This window comes from Cricetulus griseus, chromosome 3, assembly GCF_003668045.3.
Source record: "Cricetulus griseus strain 17A/GY chromosome 3, alternate assembly CriGri-PICRH-1.0, whole genome shotgun sequence".
NCBI lineage: Eukaryota > Metazoa > Chordata > Mammalia > Rodentia > Cricetidae > Cricetulus > Cricetulus griseus.
This window is the reverse complement of record NC_048596.1, coordinates 21,227,451-21,244,856: the sequence shown is the minus strand read 5'-3', so window position 1 is coordinate 21,244,856 and position 17,406 is coordinate 21,227,451. Positions and strand designations below refer to the sequence as shown.

General features: G+C 42.9%; 1 protein-coding gene across 23 annotated transcripts in view; it reads right to left on the bottom strand.

Annotated features, from left to right (window-relative positions):
• The window catches only part of Sorbs1 (sorbin and SH3 domain containing 1), a 226,232-nt gene that overhangs the window by 52,684 nt on the left and 156,142 nt on the right, over positions 1-17,406 (bottom strand). For all 23 annotated transcript variants that reach the window (XM_035441856.1, XM_035441838.1, XM_035441844.1 and 20 more), the window contains 3 exons: positions 8,312-8,359; positions 8,070-8,199; positions 4,737-4,851 (listed from right to left, as the gene is read on the bottom strand). In XM_035441856.1, the coding sequence (XP_035297747.1) occupies positions 4,737-4,851; positions 8,070-8,199; positions 8,312-8,359 (293 nt within the window). The remainder of the gene's footprint in view (positions 1-4,736; positions 4,852-8,069; positions 8,200-8,311; positions 8,360-17,406) is intronic.

The window sequence follows — 17,406 nt, the reverse complement described above, 5'->3', positions numbered from 1 at the left end:
TGGGGAATGAGGACAGACAGAATATACTCTGTGTTCTAACAAATAAATGTTACAGGTTTGAGAAAAAATTAAGTGACAGAAAAGCTGGACAAGACAGAAAGAACAGAACAGGGGAGAAAACTTCTGGGTTACGTGCATTCCAAAGTTAGATTCCTCACTTTATAGTACACTAAAAAGTGTCACATAGATTGATAATTTGATTCTGTGATTTAATATTTCATCAAATATGTATTAAAGCTCTGGCACTCTATCTGGGGAATATCAGCTACTTTTGGAAAACACTAAAAACGGATGATTAGAAATCAAACCAAGTTTCCCAATAAGGGGAGTTGTTATACTCATATGGAGCAGAAGTGTTTGATGGTCAGGGTTTGCTCAAGTTCTTGTGTTCTTAATAACTTTGAAAATTACAAAAGATTGAGATGTGATCTTTCTATAACAATCTGAAATACAAAAATGTACACGGTTTCTTCTGAGATAGAAGATATCACACCAGAAACTTAGCTGCCTCCTAGCCATAATGCAGATGGCACAGGAGAGCATACTGCCAGCCCCACCTACAGGCCGTCAGTGCAACTACAGTTCACAGCAGTCCTCCCTGGGTGCACTGACAGAGCTGCATAGCCCCTTGCTGCCTGCAGAGAAGACTGAAAACTGTTAGCGATTTTTACCAAGCCCTTCTCCAGAGAACCTACAAATATCTATACCATTCATTCATTCTTGCTGTTACAGGTGGAAGATATGGGCACCTGTTCGAGACTTTCTTTAACTGAAATATGATTTGAAACTAGAGGGGAATATATGCTGAAATCTATCCTCTTGCATCTAGCTCAGCTTCCTCTAAAGTTTCCATCTCGAAGGAGAAGACCTGCCCATTCAGATATTAATAGTGCCCGCCACATGCGTGCATTCACCCGAGTGTGAGTGTGCGTGTGTCCACATGTATGTACAGGTGTGTTTACATTTCCATGCACATGTATGTAAATATCAGAGGATAACTTTAGGTGCTGTTCCTTAGGGACCAGTTACCTTGTTTTCTGAACCAGGGGCTCTCATTAGCTTAGGGCTTGCCAATCAGGCTAGGCTGGCTGGCCAGAAAATCCTAAGAGATCTGCCTGGCTCTGGCTCTGCCTCTCCAGTGCTAGGCTGGTTCTTTTACTCTTTCTCTGGGAACTGAACTTGGGTCCTCTAGCAGTTTACCAACTGAGCCATCTCTCCAGCCCAGCTTCTGCCTTTATTTGGTGAAACGAAGCACAATGTCCGAAAAGACAAAACCATTATCGAATGATGGCTTTAAAACATTGGTACATGCTATAATCTGGAGTGATGGATTTTCATGAAACCTACTTCATATTTGTTATTTTTACAAAAAACTATTTATAAACCGTTTCCTGGGAATAGGTTAGGTTTTTTTTTTTCCATAAAATGTACAAACATACCAACTCTTTTGGAAAGCTGCCTAAGAGTATTAACTCATTTTTTTCTTGAATGCTGTTTGCAGGATAGTTGACTGCCAAGGTTAATGCTAAGTGAAGAACAGGTTTTGTTAAATAACTTGGGTCCAAAGTATCAGTTTTTCAAGATGCCCAGACATAAAGGTAAAAAAGGTACTGCTAACGGCACCCATACCTGCATCAGTTTGCCAGATGTAAATGAGCAGTACATCCAATCAAGGAACGGACTAACAGTGAACACCCTTCTGGAAGCAGAGGAGCCCTGTTCTCATAGCTATGGCTCTCCTACAATGCCAGGCTCTGGTCTTCCCTGCTGTGGGCTGCTCTTTTTCCAGCTTGATAAAATCCATGGAAAGGGCAAGAAGCTTGCCAGGAAAATGTCACCTCCTCAATGACAATGTTGTTTCTTGAATAGGAGCCAAAGACCAGCTTCAGATTTCAATTAAGTAAGTCATCTGACATGGTGTGTTCACTTACACCATGGTTTACAGTTTTTTTGTGGCTCTTAGACCCATATTACCCATCTTGGCCATATCACTGGGCACACCAGCAGGTTGGAGGGCCAGATAATATTTCTATTCACAAATGAAAACCTTGAGATTCAAGGTTAATTGTCTTGCCTGAAGGCATATAGCAGAGTCAGGACTGGAGGTCAGATCTTCCATGGCTGGTCCAGCCAGCACTCTGAAAATACACTATATTCCCAATCATCCTTCTAATAAGAGTGCAGGTGACACCAAACTAAAGCAGGACTAGTGGGCAGCTTGAAAGGCCAGAGAAAGAGCTCAAGTGAGGCCAGGCTGGGTAAATCCACTTGTTCACACTTCCACATTCATTCTGTGCCTGTCATTACTATCTCAGTGTCTATCCTTGGCTGCCACGCACCTACAGAATAGGAACTCCAACATCTATCCCAAAGCTTGGCTTGGAAAAAGTTATTTCTTTCTATGTATTGGTTAAATTAAGTTCGTGTCCTATAGGAGATTTCATATATATATATATGACCAACCAACACCTCTCTAAGTCTAAGACCAGGGAGAAAAAGTTGACTTATACTTTGATAGGAAGGCAAGAAGAATGTAGACCTTTGCGAATCGAGTCACCTGAGGATTCGGAAGGTCACAGTGTTTCATGGGTCTGGGTAGTATGTGCATACTCCAAGGCAAGAGGTACTCCTGTAGCCCATTAGCATTCTTCCTGATGGTAACAGTTGGCTGTGCCTGGGCCTAGTCCTTGAATTGGCAGAATTAAGCAGCTATGCGCAACTCAAATGGAAGAAAAAGTGGGGGGTTTTTTTCTGTCTTCATGAAGAGACAGGCAAACTAAAATAAAATCTAACTTAGATTCTGCCTGCATCTGTCACCAGTTTACACATTTAATAGTTAATGAAATGATTCTTTAGTTCTCTTCAAAAACCATATGAATGAGGGTGCTGCTCAAATCCTAGCCAGCCAGAGGCTTCATACCAAAAGGCAAGGCTCACATAGAAAATCACATAACAGCTTTTCTGTTCATGTGATTAAAAATAGCAGGACTAAAAAAGATCAAACATAATAGACCAATTCAAGCCCTGTCAAAAAATTAAGATTCAACTGAAATTCCTCTCTAAAATCAACAACATCTCTTTGGAAGGGCAGAGCTAACGGGGGTAAAGGACCCTGAATTAAACTGTTGCCAGGTGCCCACATGCTGCTACGGATGGGCCTCAGGCCTGGAACACCACAGAGGAAGCCTGTACTGAAACACCAGATGGTGTTTTGCTATCCTTGTGGACAGTCTCCATCACTCCCTAGAGGGTCCTCCATGGGGCACTGTGGGGTACTTCCCAGCATTTGTAAAAGTAATGCCAATGATCCCAAGAACTGTGGTACCAAAGAGGAAGACAAAATAATGTTGCTTTCCTAGTTCTAAATAGAGGTAAAATCACTGAGACCAAGGGGAAAAAGTGGAAACAAAGACAAAATTAAGAAAAAGGGTGTGTCTTCAGTAAAAGCAAGGACAATCTATGAATAGCCATTGCCCAAATAAAAGCACCCAAAGGCCTCCAGAATTCCTGAAATCACTTGACTGTGTTAATGCACAATGGAAGCCAGCAGGCTAATTACTAAGGAATGTGGCTTTTTTTCCAGGAACCCTTGGGTTGAAGGTTGCCATGTACATTTATTATGTATGGGGTGCTTCCTGCAGGCAGAGAACCCCCAATGAAGCAGGGAACTGAAGGAAGTCATTCAGCTTGTCTCTCACTCTCTGCTTAAAATACCTGTGGTGCCCAGCAAACACTGAAGAATGACAACTCTAAAAGCATTTCTGTGAACTGGTGACCTTTTTCCTAATTAAAATTACTCCAGCACTTAAAACGGCGTCACATTTTCATTTCAGTAAAAGTCAAATCAATTACCCCTTAAAAACATGTAGAACAGCAGGCTAACAGCTCTGAAGGAAGCCAGGATCCAGCGTAACCTCTCCATCCTGTGGCCCAGCCACAGGGCTTCAACACTGACGCAGTTTTGGAGAATCTCTTTAATCATTTACCGACATTTGAAGCAGCTTTTTCTAATGGAGGGTGAAGGAAGGAAATATGATTGGCAGACATGGAACTAATCAATCTGTAAAGCCTTCCTGTTCCACAGAAGTGGCTTTTTTTCCACGTTGGCCTGGAATTTCCACACTCAATGTTCTAGAGATGCAAATTTGTGTAAGGGACAAGGAGCCAAGCTGATTTGAAAAGTTACTTCTCAACACCGTGCCAATCAAAGACAGAAGACCTAAAACATCAAATCTAACAGCCGAGGGCTTTACCCCAAGTTACAATATTCTATTGGTTATTTACCTTTTAATGATTTAATGCTAAACTGGTCATTCCTGTAAATTCTATCCATTTCAAACAAAAGTTGTCTACAAAAAAGAAAGACCTTTAACCAATAAGCCTGACAAAGTAGTAGATTTTTTTCTTTCAAAAAACCCGAAGTAAGATCAATCTTTGTTAGTAGAAAATTAAAATGAGTTAAAACCACAAACCATGCATAAATGGAACAACAGAGTCATAAAAACAAAACAAAATATATTAAAAAACACACACACACAGTTATTTAAAAGCAGACTGGGGACTCATTTTATGAAGACCTGCAAAAATGCAGAGGGTGAAAATACTTCAATTTTTTCCATTGTTCTAAATGAAACAAGCCTATCTCAAGTAGGGGAGAATATGGTCCAGCTACACAACGCATCCGAACTGGAAGGCATGGGCAGAGGGAAACAAAAGAACTTTCATTTGCACATTACCATCTTCTCATTGGTCAGAACAGAAGACTTGCCCGGCTGATATTCGTAAATGCTCTTGGGCTCTGCTCGGTATTTTCTTGTATCCACTTTCTTATCTGGGGGCTCCCAGTCGTTTCTGTAGAAGAAAAATCTCGTTTTCGTGAAAGCGGCACCAGCTTCCCACGCAGTCTGAACCCGGTTGGCTGTACTCTTAATCAAAGAATTTTTATATCCAAGGTATAAAACTAGAGTCAAGGCTAGCAATTAAGCTATACTAGTCTGCTTCTCCGAACAACCCAATTAAATCTCCATCTTGGCTTTACACGGGGCATGAGGTACCCTGTGCCCCAAACCTGGCACCAGAAAGTGGAGATTGGAAGGGAGAGGAGGGAGGGAGGAAAACGCAGCAAGGCTTATCCTGGAAAAAAATCTTTCACCCTGCTCTGCTCTTATGACTTTAACATTCCCCAAACAGGCCAGAACTCCCACACAATGTATGCAAAGCACAAATGCAGGTCCTCAAGCTACCAGACTGTGGTTCAAACCCTTGCTACCCAGGTGATCCTAGTGCTTTACAAACTCCTGGAACATTAGCTTATCTAACTGGAAGGTGGCGACCACTGTAGCAGTGTGCCAGGTCCACAGTAGCCCTCAGTAAACACCAGCTGTGTGCCGTGTCTTTGGCTATTTTGCATCTCAACCTACTACACACTAATCTCAGCCTGGGTAAAAGTTTTGTTTTTTTTTAATTTATTATCTGTCTAGGTGTTGGCTAGTTTTATGACAACTGGACACAGGCTAGAGTATCTGAAAGGAGGGAACCTCAGTTGAGAAATGCCTCCACAAGATCAGGTGTAAGGCATTTTCTTAATTAATAATTGATGGAGGAGGGCCAGCCTTTTGTGGTGGTGTCATCCCATGGCTGGTGGTCCTGGGTTCTTTATAAGAAAGTAGGTTAAGCAAGCCATGAGGATCAAGCCATGAGGAGCTCCCCTCCATGGCCTCTGCAGCAGCTCCTGCCTCCAGGTTCCTGCCCAGCTTGGGTTCCTGTCCTGCTTTTGATGATGAACTGCTATATGGAACTGTGAGTGAAATAAACCCTTTCCTCCCACAAGAAGTTTTGGTCATGGTGTTTTATCACAGCAACAGTAACTCTAACTAAGAATCTGTGTGTGTGTGTGTGTGTGTGTGTGTGTGTGTGTGTGTGTGTGTGTGTGTGGTGTGCGTGCATTCATACACACATGCCATGGTGGTACACATGCATAAGTCAAAGGTCAACTTTGTGGAGTCAGTTCTCTCTCCTTCCATCTTTTTTTTTAGAGATGAACTCAAACAGCATTTACTGTTCTCTTTATTTATTTATAAGTTGCAAAATGTGAAGAATGAGAAGGTTTTTTTTTTGGGGGGGGTATGTGTGGCCCTTGTTCCCTGTAGGTTTGTTTTTTACATTTAAAGTAATTAAAATTATATTCCATGAATATTTTTCCATAGCTTCAGAGGAATCACTTAAAATATTGATTTTTTTCAGTAGCATTCTTTATTATTATTATTATTTTAATTAGTTCAAATTAGGAACAAGCTTGCTTCACCCTCCCCTTCCTCTCCCCTCCAACCCTTCCCTCAACCCCCAACCTGTCCCCCACCCCATCCCTCCTCCACTCCCCAGGCAGGGTAGGGCCCTTGATGGGGGCTCCCCAAAGTCCACCACATCATCCTGGGCCGGACCTAGGCCCTCCCCCATGTGTCCAGGCCGAGAGAGCATCCCTTCATGTGGGATGGGCTCTCAAAGTCCCTCCTCATTGTAATCCATGTTCAGGGGTCTGGATCAGTCCCGTGCTGGCTTCCCAGACAGTAGTCTGGGGCCCATGTGCTCCCCCTTGAATTCTACCAGAAATTCAAACAAAAGCTAATACCAGTACCCCTCAAATTGTTCCACACAATAGAAGCAGAAGGGACCTTGCCAAACTCTTTTTACGAGGCTACAATCACTTTGATACCCAAGCCACACAAAGATACAACTAAAAAAGAGAACTACAGACCAATATCCCTCATGAACACCGATGCAAAAATACTCAACAAAATATTGGTGAATCGAATCCAAGAACACATCAGAAAAATCATCCACTATGATCAAGTAGGCGGTTTCCAGAGATCAAAGTCAGGTTAAGCACTAGTGCCATGTACCTTTACCCACTGAGCCCTCTTGTCAGCCCTAGTCATGATTTTCAACCTGACATGCAGATATGGGGTTTCAAAGGATTTGTGAATCTTTGGAAATTGTCTGCCAACTTTTTATGCAGGAACTTACTGCACTTTGCACTGTGGTTATATTTTGCTTTTCATGAATGGGTGAAAACTTCTGGAAGGTAGAACAATGATTTGTGTATTTTTCTGTAGAGTTTAATTCAATCTGCACAGAATGTTCCCAGTAGGTACTTAATGAAAACACCTATAAAGAATTTCTGGGCATATCCAGACTTTCCTTCAGATTAATCAGGTAGATGTGTTAGGCACATGTGGGCATTTAAAAGAATCATTCACTTGTCTGTGGAGCTATGGAAACATGAAACTGGATGTGAATTAAAAAAAAAATATGTTTCATCTGCACAGACCTTTTAGTTTGTGAAAATTGGCAGAAATTGGGGTCAGAGGACACATAGGACACCTGTACAGGTGACAAAAGATTACTACTCCATAGGACATTTGTCTCAATAATACATGTTATATCAGTAAATAGACATTACTGAATATAGCTGGGTTTAGTATTATAGTCTTTATTATGAATATGTAAATGATGTTAGTTCCAATTTAAGATTTTTCTTATAATAGAGCCTGGTGGCATAGGTCTGTAATCCCAACTACTTATAGACTGAGGTAGGAGGATTGACAGTTCAAGCCCTGCTTGGGCTACAGGGCAAGTTCAAGGTCAGCCTGGACAACTTATTGTGGCACTGTCTCAAAATAAAAAGTGAAAAAGGAGGGCTGAGGACAAGCTCTGCGGCAGAGCACTTGCCTAGCATTCAGGAAGGCTCTGGGTTCAATACCTAATTCTACAAACTTTTTCTCTTGACTAGATTAAAGGTTATAATAATTATAGCCAACAGTAATTATGCCCATGCTATGAGCCAGGCCCTAATAGGAAGGTCAAGTGCAATCGCTTATTTTATCCTTGCAACACTCTCATGGAGAGTCGTGCTATTTTTAATCCTTATTTCACGGATAAGGATATGGAAACTCAGACTAAGTCACGGCTGACAGCTGACAGTGTGGAGATTCAAGTGTCTTGTTCCTAACAAAGGCTCCTGGGATGCAGATTCTGGGGAGGCATGGATGAGCATCTAAGGGACCACTTACCTCTCTGGGCTGGACTTCAGTGAAGACGAGCGGGCTGGGAGGGGGAGTGTGGCTGACCTCTTCACTACTTTCTCCCCATCAATGGAGTTCATCTCACTTTTTGAGCGAGGCACAGAAAGGGGAGACTTTGCTGGAGAGAAAGTACACATAAAACACTTTAAGCTCCAATGAAAACTAACCCTGAAGATGTCTCTTCCGCCGTCCTCCCTTCCTCCCCACGAGCAGGGGCTTCAGTCACTTACTGTCTTCAGAAAAGGAATATCGAGGAGAGTGCAGGTCGGAATCATCATCTAGTGAACGAAAAAGAAAAAAATCAGGGGGAACAGACTCAAGTCAGAGGTCCAGGGTGTACACCATGCATGACATCCAGCCACACAGGGGACCCCGCAGGGAGGGGACTCAAGCCTGGGGCTACATCACACAGACTATACTGCAGAGCAGTGAGGCTTGCAAGAAAGAGCCCATCGGATCCAACACGGCCCAGCAGAAACTGCTTTCAGACATCAGGAAATGTACAGAGACAAGACTCCTCACAAGGAGAAGGCCCACCACCAAAGCTGGAATGCGGGACTTTGCGTCTCCCTGAGTGGGAAGTGGGGACTGAGATGGATCTGGCCACTCAATGCTCAGTCTTGCCTGCTGAGTGCCATGGCCTCTTCCCAAGGCTCATGGCTACTAATGGATAGGAAAAAAAAAAGGTTCAAAGAATGTGGTTGCTAGCTCCCCATTGTAGCTTTGACCTGTTTTGTATGTTCTTCAAACAACACAACTGGCAAAGAGGTTGTACAGCTAACAAAAGAGTTTGAGAAAACCCACATCATCATCTGTTTTGATTACACCTCAAGGTGATGCTCTGTGAAGGTACCACTCAGGGTGAGCATCTAAACTGAGTCTGTGACAAGTCAAATTCACATGAATTTCTGTGGTGCGTGATAGGCTATGCAGGTGTATGTGTACACATCCCTAGATAAACTGAATACTGGGCTCTGAGATGACCAAGAAAAGATCTGAACCCTTTATGGGAGGGGTTGTAATTTTCAAAGTAAAAATCAGATCACAAGCCCATTTACAGTAACAGACCTGTCCCAAGTACAACCTATGGCATCCACAATAATCCTTCCTAAACATTTCTTCTCGGGAGTGCCCGAGTATCTAATATCTTGCTCATCTGAATCCAGGGTACGTGGATCTAGAATAAAGACCCAGTTCCCTCCCTTAAGATCCATAACACTTGTTCAGTAAAGCACACAATCTAAGCAGCAAAGTCAAGTCAAGGGATTTGATATGCAGTGTTAATGACAATGTTAATCAAGCCCTTGTTTCTAGGAAAACTAAGTATCAGAGGGAGAATGTTTTTTGTTTGTTTGTTTTGTTTTGTTTTTGTTTTTTGAGACAGGGTCTCACTGTGAAACAGTTCTGGCTGTCCTAGAACTCTGTAGACCATGCTGGCCTTGAACTCTGTAGATCATGGAGATCCACCTACCTCTGCCTCCCAAGTGTTGGGACTAAAGGCGTGTACCACCACTGCCCAGCTCAGAATGTTTTATGAAATGTAAGCAAAGCTAACATTACTATTATTTGAAGTACAATGGTATTCAAAGACAGCTTCTACCTTTGTGGACCTTTACTTCTCTCCAGTTTGGTTTGTCCCAGGTGTCCTTCAGCCAAAAAAACCACACAGGAATCCATCACAAGGTACCTTGTCCTCCTTCCAGCAACCCTTTCCTTTATAAGAACTGGTCAACACCAAGGTTTGACAGGGACTACAATTCTTTACCAACACAGCCAACCCTTTTTTCTTCATGGTAGGGTAGGATGGGGTGGGATGGGGTGGGGATCTTACTATGTTGCTCAGGCTGACCTCTAATGTACAAACCTCCTGCCTAGGTTTTCTGAGTCCTGGGGATACAGGCATGCATCACCACAATCCACTATACTTTCATTATTATAAACTGAGTATGTTAAGTTTATTTATGTTACCTTCCAAAAATAGGGCAGTGGAAAGATGAAATGGAATCAGAAATGTATTTTTGGAAAAAGTGTTCTGAAGAATTTTGTGTTACTGGCTTTTTGTTTGTTTTGGGAGTTTTTTGTTTTGTTTTGTTTTGTTTTTTCTTTTTAAGGGACTTAATTATGTATTCATAGAGTCCTACGGTATCAAAAAACACCAAAAGTCAGCTAGAGCAGGGCATTGGTGGCACACACCTTTGATTCCATCACTCAGGAGGCAGAGGCAGGTAGATCTCTGTAAGTTCAAGGCCAGCCTGCTCTACAGAGCTAGTTTCAGGACAGCAAGAGCTACACAGAGGAAACCTTGTCTTGAAAAACCAAAATAAATAAACAAATAAAAATTCAGCTATAGCTGAGCATACTTGATTAGAAAAAACAGTGCCTGCCCCAACCCAACTTAGAGAACAATACACTGTTTTAAACCAAGCCTAATGTTTTATCTCAAAACTCTACACCTCTTTGAATCATAGAAGATGACAGCCTTGCAGCAGATGGTGGGAAGGTCAGTTCCAACTATCACATGGCTACTAAACCTTGAAGCAAAGTATGGGTGCAGAGACAGCATTAAATATATTTTAATGTTAAGATTAAGTTTAAGAACACTGTTTCCTCTAGACATTTCTAATGCCAAATTTTAGAAGGCTTATTAGAAGACAGTGAGAATAGTTCTTATGTGGTGGGGAAAAATCAGCCTAAGGAGCCTGACTTAGGTATGTTGAAAAGAGAGCAAGATGGGGATGGGGGCAGGGCAAGAGCAGAAACTAAGTTGCTGATATTCTCCCCACCCCCAACACAACGGCCCTCCCTCTCCCTCTGAGACAGGGTTTTACTACCTGGAACTCTCTCTGTAGACCAGGTTGGCTTTGATTCATCTACCTCTGCCTCTCGAGTGCTGGGATTAAAGGTATGCCATCATGCCAGGCTGTGGTTGATAATCTTTATGCTAGTATTGGGTACAGATGGCAAAAGGAGTCTCATCCACCCTAAGCTACACATGGCTAGGGTGTCTTTGCGTGTGGGCTTCACTTCTGCAGTGTTCACAGGACTTTAACATGGACATAGGTTTAGGAACTGTATGAAAGCATACCCAAATGCCAAATGGATTAATCTGAACAACTTCAGCAGTTATGACAAGGTCCACAATTATTTTTGTTATTTCTTTTATAAATATAATAAAAGAAAACTTTGTTTTACGAATGAAAATAACAATCCAAACTCCCATTAATGACAACAAAACTGGGCTGGAGAGATGGCTCATCGGTTAACAGCACTAACTGTTCTTCCACAGGTCCTGAGTTCAATTCCCGGCAACCATATCGTGGCTCACAACCACCTTGAATGAAATCTGGTGCCCTATGCTGGCAAGCAAGTAGAAGACTGTATACATAATAAATAAAATCTAAAAAAAAAAAGGTTTAAAAAAATAACAACAAAACTGCTTAATAACAACAAAAACTAGTTACAACAGAGGACATAACCCTCCCTCCCTCCATTTTATAAAAGAGGAGACCAGGGCCCAAGGAAGGTAAGAAAAGTTGCCCTGGGCGACACAGTAAGAAAGGGACACAGGAGGGAACGTCACTTCAGCCCTGGGACAGGGAGGCCATTACTTCCTACCTTTCACTTCACCTCATATCCCCAATCCTGGGCAAGGAGAGTGAAAATTGCTTTTTTTTTTTTTTTTTTTTTTTAATCATAGAAGAAGCAAAGAAAGATATTATTCGAAACTAAAGGACACCGAAGGCCAAGCCATCTCCAGTCTTGAAGCCTTTGCTCTATTTTTTCCAACACCCACTATAGGAGATGCTTGGGCAAGCCTTCAGAGTAGCTCTACCACATTCACTTGCCCCTATTGGTCTCCAGGGATAACACTGCTCCATCCTGCACTTGCTGTTGTGAGACTTTCTCCTGGTAAGCAAGTCCACAATGAGGAAGCTGGGTATAGTCAGAATAACCAAGAACTAGAGAGCTACGTGTAAGGCCATCCTTCAACCCATCTGACTAGAGCTAGCCCAGCAAGGTGATACGCATGTGCATGTGTTTAACCGTAAGTACACAAACCCTTTCTCAAGTCTTCTATGAACTAGTGACACAAAGCCTGCCATCACATCCTCCAAGGGTTCTTGACAATAATGCCACAGGGGACTCAGCTGAGCTGGGATCTTGTGATTTCTGCTTGTGACAGAACCTCATGCTATCTTTGCCCCTTGGGACACCAAGCAAATTGGCATCAAACCTTGGTACCAACACTTAGAACTTCCTATGCCAACCATTCCAGGAAGCCTGAACATTACGAAGCACACACAAGGTGAACAACTTAACTCTGGTGCCTTGAAGGCCCCCGGAGGACTCTGGTCTTGACACACCAACAGTTCTTCCTGGGCTTTGGCAGTCTGGCCTCAGTAGCACAATAGCTAGCCCACGAGCTGCCAGGAGCTGCATAATTGCCTTTTCAAACACAAGAACCACGTTACATGAATTTCTAAAAGCTTTTTTCCAGGGTTGATTTTGCTGTTGCTGTTTAGAATTTATACAGTTCTGAAAGCCAACCGGAGAGCTTGCTGAACCAAACCAGTTAAAGCTCTATGTAACTGACAAAACGGCATGCTTAGTCAAAAGCAGCATTCACAGAACCACAAACTGTGTGCCATTAAATCTCCAGTTAGTGCTTCATATGTCTTTAGCCTAAAATTATTTCTGTGATAATAATAGTTCACTTTAACACGATCTGACTCCATCATTCAACATAATTCCTTCTGAGGCTTCACTCCATGTGCTTAGCAAGGACAAGGATACAAGAGGGAAGTACAAGTACACCCCACAGGAAACAGCCAAGAAAAAGGAGACAGAGTCTGGGGAGGCAAAGAAAAGGCAAGCAAAGGGGGACAAGGAAGCCAAGTCACAGGGGGCTTGTGAGAAGTCACAGATTATGTATGTTTTGGTTAAAGGGATGGAAAACAAAGGCCACAAAAGAGTGGAGAGTAGCTGTAGAAGACATCCTCCTAAGAAAGAATTCTGAGAAGTGATTCGGAAATGGGAAAGAAACAAACTAAGGGAAACAGCCTGGAGTGATCCATGAGCTAATGGGACCCTCAGTCTGGAGGGACCCACAGGCTAGAGAAGTCTCACCATTCCCATCTTCATCCGGCCTTCTGGGTCTCGAGGTGGGAAGGGAATGACTGCTTCAGTTCTTAACTATGCTGCAGACCAAAGACTTGCTGGGCGGAGACCTTCTGGGCAGCCACATAAGGAGAACAAAGGTGACTGCTGCAAGCCGCCTGGCCCCTCCCAAGGGCAGGACTAGCAAAAGTTTGGGGCAGGAGGCATAAGTCAGCCAAGCATCCTCACAACAGAACAACTTACTCAAACTCAAGCAAAATACGACTATTCTTAGAAATACTGCACAGCTAGGAAAGCTATTTTCACTCAACTCTATCTGTGCCTGAGAAAACCGCTTTCTGCAAGCTCTGCCTTAGGGCAAGCTGGAGCAGGAATGAGGGAAAAAAAAAGATAGACCCCCGTGACACCACAACCCAGAGATGCTTAGAAGTGGCACCATGAGTCACAGCAACAGAGCATGGCAGTCTCAACCGCCAACCGGAAGTGGTGCTAGTGGAATTAATGAACTGGGAGGAAAGCTGCTCTCTGACTTCACCCTTGGGGTTCAATGGGTCCTCACAGGTCATGGATCATGAAGTAGCCTATCAGCTACTTGGCTCTGCTGTAGATTCTGAGACACTGTGTAAAAATATCTTGTTTTCTTGATATCGAATGTGCCAAGTCAGCTGTCCTTACAAAGCCAGAGTTTTTAATCTCCAGTCCTCATTCCAGTCCTGTGTTCAAACTCTCAAATTGCATCTTGGCAAGTATCTTGGTCCTTCAGGCAGGGGGTGGTGGGGGCTTTGAGGAAGGTATCTTGACATTTCAGTAGGTCTGTCACGGTCCCATAGCTTGGGGAGCTTGCCTAATCACACGTTCCCAGATAGATCCTAAGAGACACTGACTCAGCAGCCCAAGACAGGATTGACTCAAGAGAAGGTGCCACGAGTTATTATCAGAGAGCTCTTGGCAAGGAAGAGGCAAACAAGTGCATAGGGTCTGTCAGGAGGGGAAGGATCAGATCAGCAGAGCAAAAAACCGTGTTCAGGGTCCCACAGACCTTCCTACCACTTCCTGTGTAAGTTTGCACATGCTACCTTACCTCCCCAAGCTTGTTAGGCTCATATGGTGGGCTGCTAGGGGGATGAAAATGAGGTCAACAGTGGTAATGTGCTCAGCACAGAGCCTCATACTGTATACCATAGCTTCTAAAGTGGTGGTTGGGGACCACTTAACTCAGTGTGGGGGGTTGTGAAAAATTTGGAATCAGTAGAAAGTTTTAAAACATGGAACGATGAAAACTAATTCAAAATCAAAGGTAACAAGGCATTTCTGTACCCACTCACGCACCAGGCAGCTCCAGGGCAACCTTGATTCTGAACATACAGTATGTATACTGTGCACTGCACATGGCATCACACCACACAACACCGAGGCTACCCGAAACACTCTAGCTCAGACTGAACTGCAGCGTTTTGACTGTCCAGAGAAAGGTTTCTGTTCTTATAGACTCACAATGGTTTAATTATACTTTAAATATTTTCCTGTCATCATTCTTCAGTATCTAAGTATCAAATATAGCCATGTTGGGATTATAGTACATCAGAATATTTTATTGTAAAAACTTGACTTGCCGACTTGGGTTTCATTTAAATTGTTAACTGACTTGAGTTTATGACAGAATTTCCAAAATGGTTCAAAACACACTCTGCTATTTTGGACTACTTACTTATGTGATCTCACATTCTCAGTATTGATTACTATAAATCAAAATGCTGATCAACTATGGAAAACAGTGAAGATGGTTTATGTTCTTTAGTACTGAATATTCAGCTAAGACTTAACTTTTTGTACAAAATAAACTAGTGCTGGGCATGGTGGTACACTCCTTTAACCTGAGCACTTGAGAGGTAGAGGCAGGCAGATCTTTATGAGTTTGGGGCTGACCTGTCTATATAATGAGTTCCAGACCAGGCATGGCTACATAGCGAGACTCTGTCTCTAGACAAATAAATAAATAGTAAACAAACAAGCTCCTTTCTCACTAGTATGCAAATAAATCGTAAAAACATGTATACTGAAGGATTACCTTAGAATATATTTCTTTATGTTTTATTATCAGTAAATGTTTGGTATGTATATACCTGAAGCAGCGTTTCTCGGGTGATATAATGGAAATGTTTAAGCAGCTCTCCTGCCAGGTGGAAGTTCAGTAAGAGCATGGCAGTCACCACACTGCTGTCTCTTAAAGAGAACTTGGGGAGGGAGAAAGGCTGCCTTTCAGAGGGAAGTAGGGGGTGTAGGGTGTAGGCCCAGGCTGCTCCTTGCTGTAACATACAGAGGTTTGTTTTTAATGTACATTTAAACCTCACTAAGTCATGGCCATCTTGTTTATCTTCCAGCATCTGCCCTGTTTATATGCTCACTCAGGGAGAAGGAAGGTTTCCAAACTGGTATAACCACATGCTCACAGGTCCCATTGTTTAGGACAATCAGCTTTGAGATACTTACAAAGTATCTTATTAAAAAAAAAACAAACACTTCAGTGTAGACAGACATACCAGCCCTTAGGTAGGCTTTCGTAGGCTTTTTACAGATAATCCTACTTCCAAATTCTGAATTACAAGACAACAAAACAACAGTAACATCAACAAGGCTACCCCCGACCATGAAACCTGTAACTCCAATTTGTAGGTTCTAGCTCAGCGGCATTCCCCTCTCTTCCTTTTAAAGGCTCTCACTATGTGGCCCTGGCTAATCTGGAACTTACTATCTAGCCCAACTCAGCATTGAATTCATAGCAATCCTCCTGCGTTAACCTCCTGAGCACTGGAATTACAGGCATGCACCTCTACTTCTCAGTGCACGTTAACAGCTATGGCAGAGCCTGCATTTGGCGCTGGTCTGTCTGCAATGTGCTACCTGTGAGGAGTAGCAGAGCTAAGGTGGGCTGCTGGCCCTCACAGGCAGGGGCTGACTGGTGGTGCTCAGACACCATAAAAACAATGGATTCAGAAAGCCAGAAAACCTCTTGAACAACAACAACAACAACAACAAAAGAAAAACAGCAATTTTTAAAAATGCTCTAGCTCACGTGTTTTTCACATTTGTAAGAAGCCTTTATCTAACTGAATACATCAGCAATATGCCAGACATGTCATCCAGGCAGGGTGGGGGCGTAGACAGAATTTACCCTATTTTTAAAAGATCTCTAGGGAAGATAATGTCCTCGAAACTCGTGTTAAAGTGTAATTATCTTCATTATTATGAATTTTTTATGTTCAACTTAATTTTTTAACCTTTTAATTCTTTAAGGCCATTTCTTCCCTTTTCGGTCTCTGAAAATATTGTGTGTATACACAGACATTTCTAAATATGCATGACAAGCTGTCTTGCCTTCTCTTCCTGCTTATGTCTCTAGGTAAAACAGCCCTACTTCCTCTTGTGCCAAACTTCACATGTAACAAAAAACAGACTCTACTGTCAGCCAGAGTTACAAGGTGTAGTGACCAGTGACATAAGACCCTGACATCAGGCCATGAAATCCTGCCTTGAGATCACAGCCAAGAAGATGAAGGAAGCCAAGGGCCCTGCCTGTGGCAAGCTTCGGTCCATCTTCCAATCCCACGGGAACAGCAGGATTTCTCCAAGATGCTTCTCCTCACTCACTTTTTACAGCCTTCTTCGACACCCGTACTCTCCCACACCGCGCCCCCCAACATAAAGAGAATAACTCGGGGATACAGGCAAAGCTGTTATCCATATCAGGTCATATTCCCATCCAGCTCTTCTATGAAACGTTTTCCAGCTTGGTCCAAATCCTCTTTTCAAGGGTTACCATATCTCATCAAAACTGACCCTTAAACTTACATACCTCTTCAGGAATTCCCAATCAAAACGAGACACCCTGAGGACCCATGGCCAGAGGGGCCCAGTGATCACTGCGGGCAGTGTGGGAAACTGGTAAGCTTCTATGGTTGATAGCTGGCAGGTCTTTCTCCTCAGCTTCAAGAAGTCACTGCCCAGCCATCAGAATACACTAAGTGACACCCCGGATACCAGGCCTTGGGTGGTTGGTACAAGCAGTTTTTCTCAGAGCCCCACACATCCAAAGCATTATGAAAGCTACTCCCTAAGCTATGTAAACCCTATAGGGATGGGGAGAGACAGCCAGCAAGGACTGAGACAACATCACAAAACAAAAGGTTAGAGGGAAGCTTTCCTTAGC